The sequence below is a fragment of the Syngnathoides biaculeatus genome, chromosome 21 (assembly GCF_019802595.1).
Source record: "Syngnathoides biaculeatus isolate LvHL_M chromosome 21, ASM1980259v1, whole genome shotgun sequence".
Classification (NCBI taxonomy): Eukaryota; Metazoa; Chordata; class Actinopteri; order Syngnathiformes; family Syngnathidae; genus Syngnathoides; species Syngnathoides biaculeatus.
This window is the reverse complement of record NC_084660.1, coordinates 286,371-302,977: the sequence shown is the minus strand read 5'-3', so window position 1 is coordinate 302,977 and position 16,607 is coordinate 286,371. Positions and strand designations below refer to the sequence as shown.

The window sequence follows — 16,607 nt, the reverse complement described above, 5'->3', positions numbered from 1 at the left end:
GATTATGAAAATAGTTCTTCTACCATGCTTAGTATTCTGAAGGACAGGCAGTAAATGAAGGTTATAACGCCAGGAAAGGGCATTTAAAAAAAACAATCGAAGTTGCAGACCTCTTTCCATAAAAGAGGAAGGTGCTGAAAATGAGCAAAGTGTGGCAAAAATCGATCAAAATCCAGTGAAGATGTCAAAACAAAAATGTAGCAATTGAGGAGAAACTTTTAATCTGTGCTATTTTGCTTTTTAAAACATTTTGGGGGTGTTTTTATGGGGGGTCTGGAACGGATTCATTGGCGTTTCCATTCACTTCAATAGGGAATCTTGATTTGGGATTTGAGGGCATTGTGAAGGTACCAATAGCTAGCGGAAATTTGTGCTGATTTTGTTCAGTGAAGCCTACAAAATGCATTGTACAACAACAACAAAATGGTCTTTGTCCTCATCTGCTCTAGTCCTTCACTTCAGGTGAGATGAAACTTCAAACTAAGTTTCTCAATTTCAAAGCTGGCAAGCTCGGCCGCTCGCAAAAGGTAACAAAGGAGAAATTTGGCTGCTTGTAACCAAAAGGCACAAGTCATCCCGCCTACCTGCTGTTTAGCGCTAATAAGGGCAATGTAACACCTCCCTCTGACAGCCGGTTCCACCTCGGCTCCCTCAGACAAGCGTGAATCGGACATACAGTATAATCACGCGATCCGTTTTCCTATTTTAGCCCAACCCCGATTTTTTCCAACTAATTAGTTTTTAATCCATTTTGCCACTAATAATAATAATCCACCAACGGCTCATGGTCGGCGCCAGCGCAATAACGAAAATGGAGAGGGTTGGCACAGGCCGGGCGGCACCTGCTACCAATCACCGGCCTTCTGCGCGAGCAGGTCAACGCACAAAATTGATTTCCTCGCTCGCAATGCAGCCGGGGTGCTAATGCGGCGGGATTTGCTCATCCCGTCATTCGGCGGTCACGCCTTCGCTAAATGCGCAGTCCTGTGTGACACAGGAGGCGGACACAGGTGGCCTTTTTCCTCAGTTATTTGTCAGCCTTTTCTTGTGTTTGGAAAACAAAACCTAAAAAAAAAAAAAGGCTTTTTCAATCAGTGCAAAGAATCCTCTGTGTCCTCTTCAGCTTCACTTTTGCTGCTTTTTGTGGTTTGACGAGTGCTGCAGTTTGCCAGTAAAGGATTACCCCCCTATATTTTTTCCATTAATAGCGAAATAGTTTACCCCAAACTACGATCCCCAAAAATACTTTAAAAACGTTTCATCTTCATAACATTCGTCTTAAAAATAAATGGCTTTCACAGTCACTGTGATTTGACGGGCACGTATGCGCCTGCACGCCATTGCACTCGCAAATCTGCACAGCCGAGCTTGAAAAATCATGCGTGTAAAATTTGTTACGAGTAGAAATACATAGATATTGAACGACGTCCCTTATTTTGTGTAGTCTTGACCAGTATTCCCTCTAAGCTGCGCCACTGCGCAAATGCGCACTCTCAGCGCACATGAAAACCGATCCAGCGCAGTGAACCACAGCTTAACTCTTTTTTTTTTTTTTTTTTTTTTTAACACGGAAGCACGAGCTCCTGCTCAGCCTCCTTCTGCGCCCTAGTTTATCTGACACCGCCCCCCTCCGCTCTTAAAGGGATACACTCATAATCACAAACAGAACACACACCCGCAATTTCTTATCTGCGGGGATGACTGGTGGACCACACATGGAACCTTATTTCTTCGGGCATGACTGGTGAACCACACCCTTGACTTCATTTCTGCGGGCATGACAGACCACACCCGCCCATTTTTTAAATATGAGTGACTGCTTTCGGATTAATTTGTTTTGGATTTTCGAGGAGTTTGTCGTCAATTATTGAATTCTTAACCCTTTGTCTGACAACATATTTTTCTTTGTTTGAGGACAATTTGCAAGCATTTTTGTCCACCGAAGTTTTATATATGCATTTGAAGTTTTTTTTATTTTTTCTTAATATAAATTTGGGCAACCCTTGGTTGGGCACATCGTGCCATCGCCAGGCCCAGCGCGGTTTCCGGGTCTGGGCGAGCACCAAGCCGTCACGGCGGCATCCTCCATCGTCAAGGTTATAAAACGGCGTCTAAGAAGCGCTGTTGAGAAAAATTCTAGGGCACTGCACAAAGACAGCAGAAGAGGGGCTGAAAGAATAGCAAGTCCGCTGAGATGGAGACGTCCTCGCCATCCTTAGGCACATGCTATATTCAAAGTGCCGTAATCTGCGTCGTTAATTAAAAAGCCGATGGGACGGCGTTAAGGCCTTTGCCGCTCCCCGCTTCGAAGGAAAGAAATATGGCGGCCGTCGCCGCCGTGAATCTCTATTAGCCGCTAATGATGCCGATCTGACGTCTTTGCCGTCACGAGTGTGAAATTGGGAAGCGTTAATTATTCAGCCAGAAGTCTGCGCTGCAAACGCGACGCGGTCGACTCTCTCGGGCCCCGTCGTCGTATCTTAAGCAGGAAGTAGATGACGCATATGGTGCTGTAAGTACGCAATTGTTACACGGACTGCTCACCGGTGGTTACCCTGCGGTTGTAAAGAATACTGTTAAGATATAGTTTGAGGAAAAGTCATAAATTGACATGGGGTTTTTAGAATTACGGGTTGGGTTTAGGGTTAGGGGTTCGGTTTAACATTCTTGAAATATTTAGATTTTATTCTCATAAAATTACAACATTTTTAAAAATTTTTTTACAACTTTTCTCCCTGTAAAACAAAGTCATAACACCAGCACCATTCTTTGGCGTTTGGCTTTGAAAATGTGCGCAAATGGCGTGAAATGACTTCCCATTTTTTTCATTTCCTCTGCTTTAACAATGTGCTTTTTTTGGGGGCGACTCTTTACGATCGCTTCATTAATCTTTATTATTGTCTTTTCTCTTTCCTTCCCCGCCTTTCACATCAACGTGCAGAAGTGGAGCAGAAAGGTAACTAAATGCAAACAATTTTTTTTTTTCTTTTTCATGTTTTCGCTTTTGCTTGCATGCTGCGATTTGACGGTGGTGGGTCGCCACCACATTTTCTTCTATTTATTTTTGTTTTGCTTTTTGGGACTTTCGTTTTGCGTTCATTGAGCAAATTTATGGGGCAAATCCCCCTCTGCTTATCGGAGCTCGGCCTTATCTGCTGCATATTATTAAAGCTACTGCCACATACGGCGGGTGATCAATAGCTTGTCCAATAAGCTGTCAGCAATTTTTGATTATAGTCCTAACATGATGATGGCAATAACCTTCAGGGACACGCTAATCAATACTGGAGACAGATCATAGTCGCCATATTCATACCTTATCAGCAGAAACGGATTTAAAGAAGTGCATGGCGGGTAAACAAGATTCCAATGACTGGTCCCATTGCTTGGTGTCATTTCAGTTACGTCTTGTCATGGGTCAAATGTAATAAAGCTACGGCCAACGAATGCATCGTGGGTTGGACGAAATCTGGAGAGTAAGTTGGTCTTGTATGGGACCCCCGGAAATACCCCAAAATGAGCTTCACATTGCGGCTTCAAAGTAACATGGCGGACTTCTTGTGTCTTCTCGAGATGTGAGTTTATTGCAAAAAGACCCGCAGCAAATTACATTTGGGCGAATGAGTTTTCAAGTATTGGAAAGCCGTCAAAATGATGTTTGAAGGATCATTCGTGAGATATCGCATCGCTTATTTTCTAGGGGTCCTTGAACGACGAACATGTCCTCCAGATTTTGTCCAAAGCACAATGCACGGGTTGCGTTGACCGCCGAATTACTTTTGAGACATTTGAGGTAGAAATGTCCACATTTGAGAACTGCAGACATACATTGTTAGGATGAGCAGGGTCGAGTTCTCACCTTGAGCCAAAAACTTCCAGAACCCCTGTAATCGGGAATAGATGGCTGGGTGGATGGATGATCCTGCTACCTGCCAATGTAACTCTGTACTTGTTTTTCCCTATTTTGGCTCCTTAGTATTCCTGTGCCCAGGGCTTCTACGCAGGGTATACCAGAGCGAACACCTCTTTGAATCGGACCACCAGTCCGGAGCGTGGTGCAAAGACCCCCTCCAAGCCTCGGATAAGATCTACTACATGCCGTGGACGCCCTACCGTACGGACACGTTGACCGAATACTCCTCCAAGGAGGACTTTGTCGCTGGCAGGCCGACGACGACCTATAAGCTCCCGCACCGTGTGGATGGCACGGGCTTCGTGGTGTACGACGGCGCGCTGTTCTTCAACAAGGAGCGCACGCGCAACATAGTCAAGTTCGACCTGCGCACTCGCATCAAGAGCGGAGAGGCCATTATAGCCAACGCGAACTACCACGACACCTCACCGTACCGCTGGGGCGGGAAATCCGATATTGATCTGGCGGTGGACGAAAACGGCCTGTGGGTGATCTACGCCACGGAGCAGAACAACGGGCGCGTGGTCATAAGCCAACTTAACCCGTACACGTTGCGCGTGGAGGGCACGTGGGACACAGCCTACGACAAACGCTCAGCGTCTAACGCTTTCATGATCTGCGGGGTCCTCTACGTTGTCAAGTCAGTGTACGAAGACGACGACAACGAGGCCACGGGGAACAAGATCGACTACATCTACAATACAGAGCTGAGCAAAGACGGCTACCTGGACATCCCTTTCCCCAACTCATATCAGTACATCGCTGCTGTGGATTATAATCCCAGAGACAATCTGCTCTACGTTTGGAACAATTATCACGTGGTCAAGTACTCCCTGGACTTCGGCGTGCTGGACAACCGACTCGGTAAGTCAACTTTTCATATTCTACCAATGTGACAGTCGAGCAAGTAGCAAAAAAAAAAAAAAAAAAAAAGCTTTGTCCACACTTGACTTCATCTGTGGGACTGTTTGGACGCTTGGGTCAGTGCTATTGTTTCGGTTTGAAACAGGGTTAAGATTAGCATTAGCATTTGTTAAAGAGCAGTCGGCTACCGTGATTGAACAATACTTCAGTTTGTCCCATCAGGGGTTGCCGCGGTGATTCACTTGCAAAATTTGGTTGGCAGAGTTTTGGCTTCTGGAAAACTTCCTGACAAAACTGCTTTCCTGTTTTTCATCATGGCTTGCAAGTGTTCGGAGACTGGTTGCGTACTGTACCAGTCCCACCTGCACAAAAGACTGCAGGATGTACGACTACCCAACTATTGCATAACAACGCATAACAATGCCCAATATTCACATTCAACCCTAACCCTAAACCTGACCCTCCTCAAACAGATAATTCCTAAACCTGTCGTTAATTCTGCTGACTTTTTAATTCTCTGCAAGGAATTCGGATGAACTTCATCTGAACCTGAACTGTACCCAGAAACAGGTTTGAAAGAACCCTCATGGAAGTCATTGTTGGTAATTGAAATGATGTAATTGACATAACCACGCATTAAAAACACCAACTTGAAGGGGTTGATCATAAACAAAACAACGTCTTTGTGAATATTCTTAACCCCTCGGTCGTTTCACCGCGAAGCCGGTACCTGTTGCTTTGGCGCTCCATCCAAAATACCCCCCCCCTCCCCTCTCCCAGATGCGAGGCGTCCTGCTGCGGTAATCAATTCATATATTCTGTGACCGCGCTAACAGAGCGTTTGCTTTGGCCGTCACACAGCCAGCCGTAATATAATTTGTTGTGCTTAATAAGAGGGAGCTTGTGTGTTTCTCCTTTTATTGGATACAAGTTGCCGTGCAAAAATCGGCCGCTCTCCAGACAAGTGGCGTGAATAGTGGTAGTGAAACCTCGGAACGAGTGGACAGATGGAGCACAAATTGAAATGCGGGGGTAACAAAAAAAAAAAAAAAAGAATGGGAGACTATATGAAAAACCCCTCCAGGGTAATAAAGCAGCTGTTTCATCATCTTCCTGACGATGCATGTAAACGTCACGTTTTCTTGCAGAAAACAAAATACAATATCTTTTTTTGGGGGGGGGGCGGGGGTGCTATACAACTTAAATTAAACACTATTTGAGGGAGATGTTGATTATTCCAAGCACCTTGCAAGCGTTAGATTTTGGTTCATTATCTTGAGCTACTTCCTTTATTTCCCGTGGTTTTGATGCCAAACCCCTAAATCCTATCCTCACCGTAAAGTTGTCTACCGCATTTCCGGGTCGGGTCACGGGGGAAGTAGCTCCAGCAGGAACACCCAGACTTCCCTTTCCCGAGCCACTTCTTCTAGGTCTTCCGGGAGGGATCCCGTGGCGTTCCCAAGCCAGCCGAGAGACGTAGCGTGTCCTGGGGTCTCTTACCGGTGGGACATGCCTGGAACACCTCACCAGGGAGGCCTCCAGGAGGCATCTGAATCAGATGCCCCCAACCACCTAATCAGATCCCCCCAGCCACCTCATCTGGCTCCTCTCCTCTCGCGGCTCGACACTGAGCCCCTCCCTGATGACCAAGTTTCTCACCCGATCTCTTAAGGGAGAGCTCAGATACCCTACAGAGGAAACTCATTTCGGCCGCTAGTATCCAGGATCTTGTTCTTTGGGACATGACCTACAGCTCATGCCCATAGGCGAGGGAAGGAAAGTAGATCAACTGGTAAATTGAGAGCTTCGTTTTTCGATTCAGCTCCCTCTTTACTACAACGGACCGATACAAAAGTCCGCATCACTGCAGACTCTGCACCGACCTGTCTGTCGATCTCCTGCTCCATTCTTCCCTCACTCGTGAACAAGACCCCAAGATACTCGGGGAAGGATCTCATCCCCGACCTGTCGAGGGCACGCCACCCTTTTCCGACTGAGGACCATAGTCTTGAATTTGGAGGTGCTGATTCTCATCCCAGCCGCTTCACACTCAGATGCAAATCGCTCCAGTGAGAGCTGGAGATCATGGCTTGATGAAGCCAACAGAACCACATCATCTGCAAAGAGTAGAGATGTGACGCCTCGGCTCCGCCTAGAAATTCTGTCCATAAAAATTATGAACAAAATTGGTGTCCAACTCTCACTGGAAACGAGTCCTAGTGATTGCCGGCAAAGTAATCCGTAACCCAAATCTAAACCTTAATCCGATCCTAACCAGAAACAAAACCCCAATCTTTACCGGAACTTCCACCTTTAACCCATCACTCTTACCCAAATTGTAATCCAAACCTCAAATAACCACAAAGTGAACAATCCCAAACCCTAACCTGACCTAAAACCTAACCTTAACTGGTGAAACAGGATTTAACATTCAGGTAAACACTCTCTCGTATCTTAAAATATGACGATAAATCCGTCATAACATGTTTATAGTGTGGGAACTACACTGTCACACGGAAGTTGTCCGCTGCGTATTTGGGCTGCGGAAACAATTGAATCTGAATTTAGTTCCGGTTGCCAATGTGCATGAAGGAAATGTGTTATATGCTAAATATGCAAGGGCGAGAAAAATGCATTATGAAGTTACTTTAGCAGTCGTTAAAGAGCAGTCACAAAAACGTTGTATTTATTTTGTTATTTCATTGTTTCCCTCTGTCCTCGTCTTTCACGTATTATAGCTTTTACTGACATTTATTAGCGCAGTGTAATATTTTTACAGCAGCCAGTTATTTAGCGCGCAATAAATGTATGCTTTTTAATCTGCTGGGATTCACGGGAGAGAGAGGAGAAGAAAAAAAAGCCGTCGCTTAATTATACAACGCCGCACCTTTCACGATTCTTTTGGACTAGTCGTCGTGTTGTGCAAGGTTGCAGTTCTCACGAATAACTGGCGAGAGGAATGTTTACATTAATTTCATGACACATAGAGTACATGTGACCGGTTACTCAATAATGGGACTTTGGATTATTTTTAATTGTCGTTCTACATTCCGAAGTGGGAGAGAGAGCCATGTGATGATTGCAGGAATCACGACACGTACGCGTTGACTGGAGTATACGACGGATTTTGAATCTCACTCCTGATTATTTCTGGTTGTCGTGTTTATTTCTATCGTGCAACGTGGTGTATAGGTATGTGTCGGTTAGACGTTTCAAGGCGCGTTGCGGTTTTAAAAAGACACGCTTTCGAAGCCAATGCCTATCCCTCTCCCGTTCTCGGTGCGAGCAGTCATTGAAGTGAGCGTAGCGCTACTTTGTAGAGCAGCAATGTCACATTTACGAGAGTGTCAACCCGACAATATACGCTGTAATACAATAAGGATGTCTCGAAATAAACATTTACAGCCAGCTATGAAAGTTAGCGCGTCTCCTATTGATGAAATCAATGAAACTATTGTCTCGCTACCCAGGCAGATAACCGGCTAACTAGCATGGCTAACGTCAGTACTTGAACTGTTGTAGTCCACTTTATTCATTTATACTTTTTAAAGTTTACTCATATCCCTTCAAAGTACATTCAATGGAAAAAATGTTGACAAAAATATTTTAGTGCAGCCCAGACAAATCGCAATATTTTTTAATCACGTTTATCACAGCGTCAGAATCTGATCCCACACCATGCCTGGTCTTGGTTATGATTAATAATTGGCCAGAGGAATGATTGCGGTAATCACACGACATGTGACGGCGCATATGCCGAATCGGATTTTGGATTATTGTTTTGTCCTTCTGTAAATTTCTATTGTGTAAGGTGGCGGTCATCATGAATAATAACTCATTTTGGGAGCTGTTGGTTGATTTCTGAATGAATCCCAAAGCCGGTCCGGCAATATGTGACCCAGTGTGTGGGCCCAAGATGTTCGCACACAGTCGGTGTCAGAGATTCATTCACTGTCTGGCCTTATTTTTTATTTTTTTTGTCCGTTTGCCACATGTTGCCATCTGGCAGCGGCCTCACGCCAGACGCCGCGCCCTGCAGGCTCTTGGAGGGGAAAGCGTGCCCGGAACACTCCATGTTTTGGCTCGGGTGCCCGCTAAACTGATTAAGAGCGTCTAAGCGATAAACGCGTGGGTTGGCGAGAGCGCGCTCGGGGGATAATCGGAGCGCAGCTCAAGTGCTGTGATGTTGTCCGGTGGGTTCCGTGGTCGCAGACCCTCAAGAACACCCCCACGGTCCCTCCGTAGTTATGCGGGCTTTTTTTTTTCCCCCCTTGCAGTATCAAGAAGGAGCTAGCTTAAGTCACTTCAGCCAATGGAGGCCGGTCGTTTGATGTCGAGGCTTAGAAATGTAGGCTACATGCACATTTGCACATCACATAAACGCCTCGCCCTTCGTGCCTGGTACTCCCAAACACTACACGAGGACATTTTAAAGGAGTATTAAAACGACAAAGGGTACAAATTTATTCTGATGAATAAATGCATCACATTCAATGACAAACCTTGCCCTGTCTTGGAAGTTATGTACATAAACAGCACTGGCCAATATATGAGCAAATGTGTTGAAAAATATATTTATTGGACTGTACAATAATGTTTGTCCTCCGCATTCTATCACATAAGCTATTTTGATCTGACGGTTTTGAAACCAAAGTGTACATTTTACCAAAGCTCTTGTCAGAAAATGGCAGGTTAGGTATCTCGGAATTGCTGCGATTTGTCACGCCGGCGTGGCTGCCGCATCCTCATCTTCCCCCTCGCCGCCTGACCTCCATTAAATGCCCCCTCAAGTCCCGGGACGAGAGCTCGGGAATGAGAAATTAATTGCCAAACAATGCATGGCTCCCCTCCATTATGGCTCTCATCATGTTAGATGATATCGAAGCATTACCGGATGTCTGGCTGCGTAATTGAGCCCCCCCACCCGTTCCAGTTGATGGATAACAACACAATGAAATAATAAAAATAATTTAAAGGCTTGGCGGATGACGTCACGTCAACCTGATTGGACGCGGACATCGTTTGACGCGCCTTAACTGCTCTGGCTTCGCAAACGGTTGTCGCGCGCTTACCACGGCGGTTACGTTCTAGACCACCCTCGGAAGAGACGAAATCCACCAAGTAGTGACCAAGCATTCATGGCACTATTTATAAATATTCATTTATATAAACGGCAGTTATTTATATTATTTTATTTCGACGTTTCATGCATACACTTCAAGTAATACAGTATATGCACGTGAGTTGTGTGTTTGCATTCCTTTTTAAAGGTGGGTCTGATTTGTTGAGTGACGTGGAAGTGAATTTACGCGGACGTACTATTGGCTAGCTATTTCCTGAGCCACAGTGATGTACTGTGACGGTGCCAGCTGAGGCTACCAGCGGGTCTGCTCCCATATTTCGTCACCTTTTAATCAAACTGTTTGAAAGGGCACCAGTGACTGTTTCTATCCCTCTCTATCCAAACCACCTGTTATGGATCCATTCTAACTCGTGGTTGTAAGCATTTTCAATGAGCTAACGATGTTTACTTTGCTGGGGACATGGCGGGGCGTAACTGACGCTTTAAAACTGCAAATGATGACTGTATATTGTATTATTTATATACATTTTAAAGCTTTATGACGCTCCCACACTTTTATTATATCCGCTTAGAAACACATCCTATGAAGTATTTTTTTAGAATTGATTATTCTAAAGATCTTGAAGTAATCCTGTACAGATGGATTTTGATTTTTCTTTTTTTTTGTCCACTGGGGACTTCAATGGGAGCAAAAAGGAATTTCAAGGGGGAGTTAGAAAATGCGTTTGTGCATATTCCTGTTTCTAAATCGGGTGTATGCAGTACTTTGGTGAACAGATTGGGGAGTTTGTTGAAAATGTGCAGGGAAAGAGCCTTACGGATTTTAGTCAGAGTATTATTGTAATTCTTGCTATTTTAATTTGCCTTGCAATCCAAGCAAAAAAAGACTCAGCCGACTTAAAACAGTGGAAGGAAATTAAAACAAACAAACAAAAAAAAAAAAAGGTTAATGAATGACATCACGCGTTGACTAGCAAATCTTCTCCAGCGTTTTTGAAACGACCAATTGCAGGTGAAGCTAAGCGTAAAGGTTGAAAGGAGATAATTGCAGCACGAGGATCGGGAAAAAGTCACTTTCCCGGACTTAATTCCTCGCTCGGCCCCAAAGCCCTTTTCGGTCCACTTTTGATCAGCCAAAACCTTCGATGAGTCACCCCGTCGCGGATTCATTTGGTGACGCCGCGTCCTCCCGGAGCTGGCTTATCTAATTGCGCAAGCCACGGGCCTCGGGATGGCGAGCGACGGGGATAATTAGCTCTCTTTGAAATGAAGCGCAAAGCTCCGCGTGGGGGTGAGCTATGAAGCTAATTTATTTGTGTTTTGTTTTTGTTTTTTTTTTTTAATTATTGTTCTTCTAAATGTTGCCAATGAAAGCAAAGTAAAAATTATCAGAGGACTCTCAATGACACAATTAGACAGCACTTGGTGCCTTTTTGTCGAACTCTGCCGTGGAACCTTTACTGCTCGAAATCTTGTTTTGTCAAGAAAAAAATCCTGTTCCAATTCTTTGCGTCCCCCCCCCCCTTTTTTTTTTTTTAACAATACAAGCAACTAAAACCCATTTTCATAACAGTAATCAGATTTAAACTACACTGGACGACAATGGATAAATGAAATCCCTTATAATTGCAATGAAACTAATTTTTTTTTCCAAATCCTTATAATAAGTGGGGACAAACCAGTAATCATCAGCAACAAAAAAAAAAAATTAAAAATGAAAAAAATGGGAAAATAAATCTACAAAATACTGTCAGTGAATATGTGACAATAACAAAAAAAATTGTCCCCATGACATTATCATGTGTCTTCATTGATCTCCCCCCTTTTTTTTTCTTTTTCTTGATAATTCTTTGCAACGTTAACAGGGTTAAATGCATACATTATAAATCTATAATCGGTCATAATTCAATGATAATAATAATAATAATAATGAACTGAAGGAAATAAAAAAACATGTTGCTCTTATTATGATTATTGTTATGATTTGAGGAATGCTTTCCCCTGAGCTAGTCCTCCTTAAAAATAGTAAATATGCTTTTGAAATGTTTTTTTCCTGATTCCTGCATGATATGTCCAACTTTTCTTTTTTTCACTTTAGACAGCAATTTTTTTTTCTCTTCATGATACAATCTGTCCATCCTGCATCCGCTCCAATAATTCCCTTATCCCAAACGGCTTATGCGCACACCTCCATCTTATCAGCACTTGTGTTGCCTTCAATGGTACCTTCCGCCAGAGGTGAAAAATATATTTATACTGCCATATTTTGTTAGATTTTCAAGAAAGGAAAAATAATGCAAGTAAAAACAGGCAGACAGCTCACCCATCAATGGTACACTTTTATTTGTCATAAAATATTCTGCATAAATCCTGCATAGTTAACAATATTTTTTTTTATTTGGAAACTAATTTAATTTGACAATTATTCTAATTACAGTCATAGGGTTACGAATCAATGCTGATGTTATTTTTGTTTGCGTACATGCTAGCTGAGTTAGCAGCTAAGCTACTTTGTCAAGAATAAACCTAGTTCCCGTTATAAAAAAAGAAAAAGACTAAAGATTTAATTTTCTGATATGAATAAACCCATAAAAAAATAATGACTCAAATTGTCAATTTGAGGTAAACACTCGGTGGTGGCCGGAAAAATAGAGAAGCGAGAAGATTAAGCTTGAGGATGTCATTACTGCTGAGTCATGGAATTCATTTTTTTTCTCTCAACCTCTCGCTGGCTACAATGATTTTAGTAACAGCTTTGCTTTAACAATTTAAGCTCATAAAGTAAGTTGGTCATCAAGCGGGATATACAAAAGAAAAACAATTAGGTTGTTTTCAACAATATTCAGGAATTCTACAATCACGACTCATGTGTTGTCTCAGGGCAACTACAATTTCTTATTATTTTTTTTTTCAAATGCACATTTCTGTATTTTGTGCACGGCAAAAAAAAAAAAAATGTCCCCCAATTCCGGAATGACCCATTTACAGTACGCCAGCGCTGCCGGCTCATTTCAATTACGGCCAAATTGACGCGGCTACTTACCGCGAGCCCGATGCGCTCTGTTTGAGGTCGTCATCACTCCTCCTCAAATGTAAATGCACGACGGCCGTTCATGAATAATGGACTTATTGCAGAGACAACCAGCGCACGGGAACGCGCGCGCTCGCCGGCGAGATGGATGCTCGCGGGATCTGCGTGCTGATGTCGTCAATGATGTTAAATGTTTGGGCTTTTTATTTTTATTATTATCAACGTCCTGTCAAGCTCCCTGCAGGGGGATGGAGCAGCTTTGCGTTTGCGCCGTTCACGTTTGCTGGGGCAGACGCTGCTGTCTGGCTGCGTCGTTCCGTGTGAAATCAACAAAGAATTTACGCTTCGCATTCAAGTTCTTCTAAACCTTTTCATTTGACAGATAGGCTGGCAAATGTTCGGGTAATAACATTGTAATTAGCCTAAAATAGCATGGGGATGCCATTAATTTTAAATTAAATTAAAATTTTAAAAGTACTGATTTTTTTTTTTAATTCAGCATGAAAAAAAGAGTATCCAGGTTGCTCAGTAAGTTCATGTAAAATTCCAATAATAATGATATTATTGTCCATAGTAGTCAATTATCTTGCTTTAAGCTTGAGTGCACTTCTGTCACACATTTTTCGATGGGTTTGTTGTGCGTCTCCACATTTGTCTGTGTTTACCAGGGCGGCAGCTCGTCTCGGGTAAACAACCTCATTAGCCAGCACCTCCTGGAGTGGCCATCAAATCCAGGAAATAGGGATCCCGCTCTGTTTCGTGTCTTCAGGTCCACAAATAGCAGCAACCCGAGCCGCGTTTAGACAGCACAGCTGGAAGTGTGTTAACTCTGCCAGCGGGCGTCCGCGACAACCCCACCTGTTTGGTTCCAAGAAGATGTACAGTTCTCGCGGACCTCTTTTTGAGTTCTGAATCACGCGTCAACCTCGCCGCCATGTTGCAGGTGGCAAAGTGGTGCCGTGGGGCATCATTTGCTGCTTGCCATTTAACTGGCTTTCTGGACATCACAACACAACGACATACCAACACGTTGTACAATTTATGCTACTCATGGCAAGTTTCAAAGGATCTGTTTATCCAGGGGAGGTCCTGGTACTGTCAAAACTCTGAACCTTGAGAGCAGGCGTTTGAGAAAAGCCAGGGAAAGTCTCTCTGGAGGGCTGCACTGGAACTCGGCATCAACAAAAGCTCCATTGAACGAATGCTTCAGGGAGTCATAAAGCTCTACGCCCGCTAAAGGTTGTCGAGCGTCATAAGCATGGGCTTGAAGCCTTTGAACTTTGTACAAAACCGTACTATGCGTTGAACCGGTGTGACAGCCAGAAATCTTCACAAACTGGTGTTAAACTGTAGTCGAGGACAAAGCGGCTTCTTGCAATCTTAATTCACGCCAATTATCAAATCCTGATGGCCTCGCGTCTCTCTGTATGGTACTTCGAACCAAAAAGTACCTCCTTTTTTCCCCCCTGTACATACATAGCAAAATCTGAGAAAATCAGAGAGGAAAAACCCGGACCTGTACATGGGAGAATTATAGAAACTCTCCAGGGCTGGATCACACAAGAATTGGTTTGTTGCCTACCTTAAACTTTAACACATGAGGAGTAACCAATTGTAATTATCATATTAAACCAGACATACTTTGTTTTGGTGTCTTATCAGTTTTCCAAATATATGTAAGAATGAAAGTCATTACTATTGTGTACTTTGTAGCAGCTTTGAAGCGCAATCCATTTATTGCATTGGTTTACAGGGCACCGATTTCAATATGGTGGCTCAACCAACTCAAACTGGGTAAATTGTCCATGTATGGTGTATGTGGTTTGGCTCACATGGTTTGCTTACCCCCCACCCCCATCCAGAGTCTTCATCTTCCGTCATGGTCTACATGGACACGACAAGCACCACCACAAGGACCACTACTCGGCCCACCACCACCACCGTCACCTTTACATCGGCCAGGACCGGCACCACCAAAATGGCTGCCACCGCTACACCCACCATGTCAACGGGGGCAGCGGCTCCCCCAAGGGCCCAGACCCCGGTGGGTCGCCTGGGGACGGGAGATGACCAACGGCCGCCGTCTTCCTCCAGGCTTCCCAACGTCAGGGTGGAGTACTGTAATCCTCTGGTCATGTTGGACATCTCTTGGCCCAAGACCGGGCAGGGGAACATTGCCAAGATGCCTTGTCCTCCCGGTACCATAGGTGATGTTCATTTTCATAAACACACACATACTGCATATATATGTATCGAAAAAAAAACTTTAAAAATCCTCACAGGAGCAATATTTCCTGGTCACATCGCACATTACGAGACCATTTGCCGAGGTAATCTTCATAGTCCACAATAAAGTTAAGTTCATTTTTAGTCTGCGAGATACTTCACTAGCTTGCAAAATGGGTCAAAAAAATTGCATGGATCATTTTTGTCCTGATCACGTCACACGTTTTGTAGTCTCTTGTAATTGGAATTGATTATAATCAACAGTAAACTAGCGAAATGTTAGCATGATAGTTAGTGAGTCAACTAGCTGGTTACGTACCACATGCAGCATGGTCGGTGAAGAATTTTGGTCTCCAATTCTTCTATTTGTTGATGTAAGGAAATGTAGCACATAACAAACGTTCAGAAACTGTTCATGAACTAGTTATTTAGCCGTCAAGCTAGTTAGCCAGCTTGCTATTCGGTTGACAGAGGCCACAGCCTGGGTCAGAAGAATCCCACGTCACCATTTGTGGCTCGGTCAAATTTGGGGCACTGGGACCCCAGTAATAAACGGGCGACGCAATGGAGGGGCAGAGGGTTGACAAAGGGAAGGGCAATTTGGGCTCCCGCAGACCCAACTCACCTTTCTCATGACACTAGCAGATTCCCGTCTCCTGGCTTTCATGCTGCGGCGCCCTCCCTCGTCTCCCTTCCCCAGTTTTATCTCATGAAGCCATCAAACGCAAGCGTGTCCAAGGTGGACAGGGGAAGGAAATTATATGTCAATCAAAACGGATGCGTTCGTGCGCCTCGTCTGAGCCGAGCAGCCAAAGCCCGACCGGCCAAGTACGAGCAAGGGCACGCTGATATCACACTCTGTTCGTTTTGGTCTCCTCTTCTATTTTTGTTGTTCATTGCAAGCACTGACAAAAATAATCGCCATTCCTTGCTTAATTCCTAGTTGATCTTTTTTTTTTTCTTCATCATTTGTTTTCTCTCCTATTCCTTTATTTCTATTCTTGATTGTTTTATTTTTTTTCCCCAACAATTTTCTTGTATTCTTCTTGCTTCAGTACCGTGACCTTTCCTTAAGCTTCCAATTACTTTTGTCCTTTTATCTCCTCTTCTTTGCTCTGATTGTTTTCCCCTTTTGACGTTATCTTTCCTTTTTTCATCTTCAAGCTCTCAATTCTCCTCGCTTTTTGTTTCCTTCCTGCACCCCTAAACATCTCGAGCACCTGGCTTTGATGACACTCTCGTTGTTTGTCCTCTCTCAGGCGTGGCCTCCTACTCGTGCGCGGGTCCCGAGGGTTACTGGGACCCCCAGGGGCCCGACTTCACCAACTGCACCTCCCCCTGGGTCAACATCATCAGCCACAAGGTATCCAAAACACCTTCACGGTCTGCTGGCCGCCTTTTTAAAGAAAGACACAAAGCACAATGAAAATCAAAGCTTCTCAGAGGAACTTGGATTCTCTGGCTTTCTCTCCTTTGTCTCGACTTAATAG

The 16,607-nt window shown here is 44.0% G+C and overlaps 1 protein-coding gene across 2 annotated transcripts in view; it reads left to right on the top strand.

Annotated features, from left to right (window-relative positions):
• The window catches only part of LOC133494960 (adhesion G protein-coupled receptor L3-like), a 125,612-nt gene that overhangs the window by 71,256 nt on the left and 37,749 nt on the right, over positions 1 to 16,607 (top strand). Inside the window, exons 12-15 of one of the 2 annotated variants that reach the window (XM_061809273.1) lie at positions 2,942 to 2,956; positions 3,977 to 4,777; positions 14,754 to 15,098; positions 16,377 to 16,480. In XM_061809273.1, the coding sequence (XP_061665257.1) occupies positions 2,942 to 2,956; positions 3,977 to 4,777; positions 14,754 to 15,098; positions 16,377 to 16,480 (1,265 nt within the window). The remainder of the gene's footprint in view (positions 1 to 2,941; positions 2,957 to 3,976; positions 4,778 to 14,753; positions 15,099 to 16,376; positions 16,481 to 16,607) is intronic. The other variant, XM_061809274.1, reaches the window with a different exon arrangement.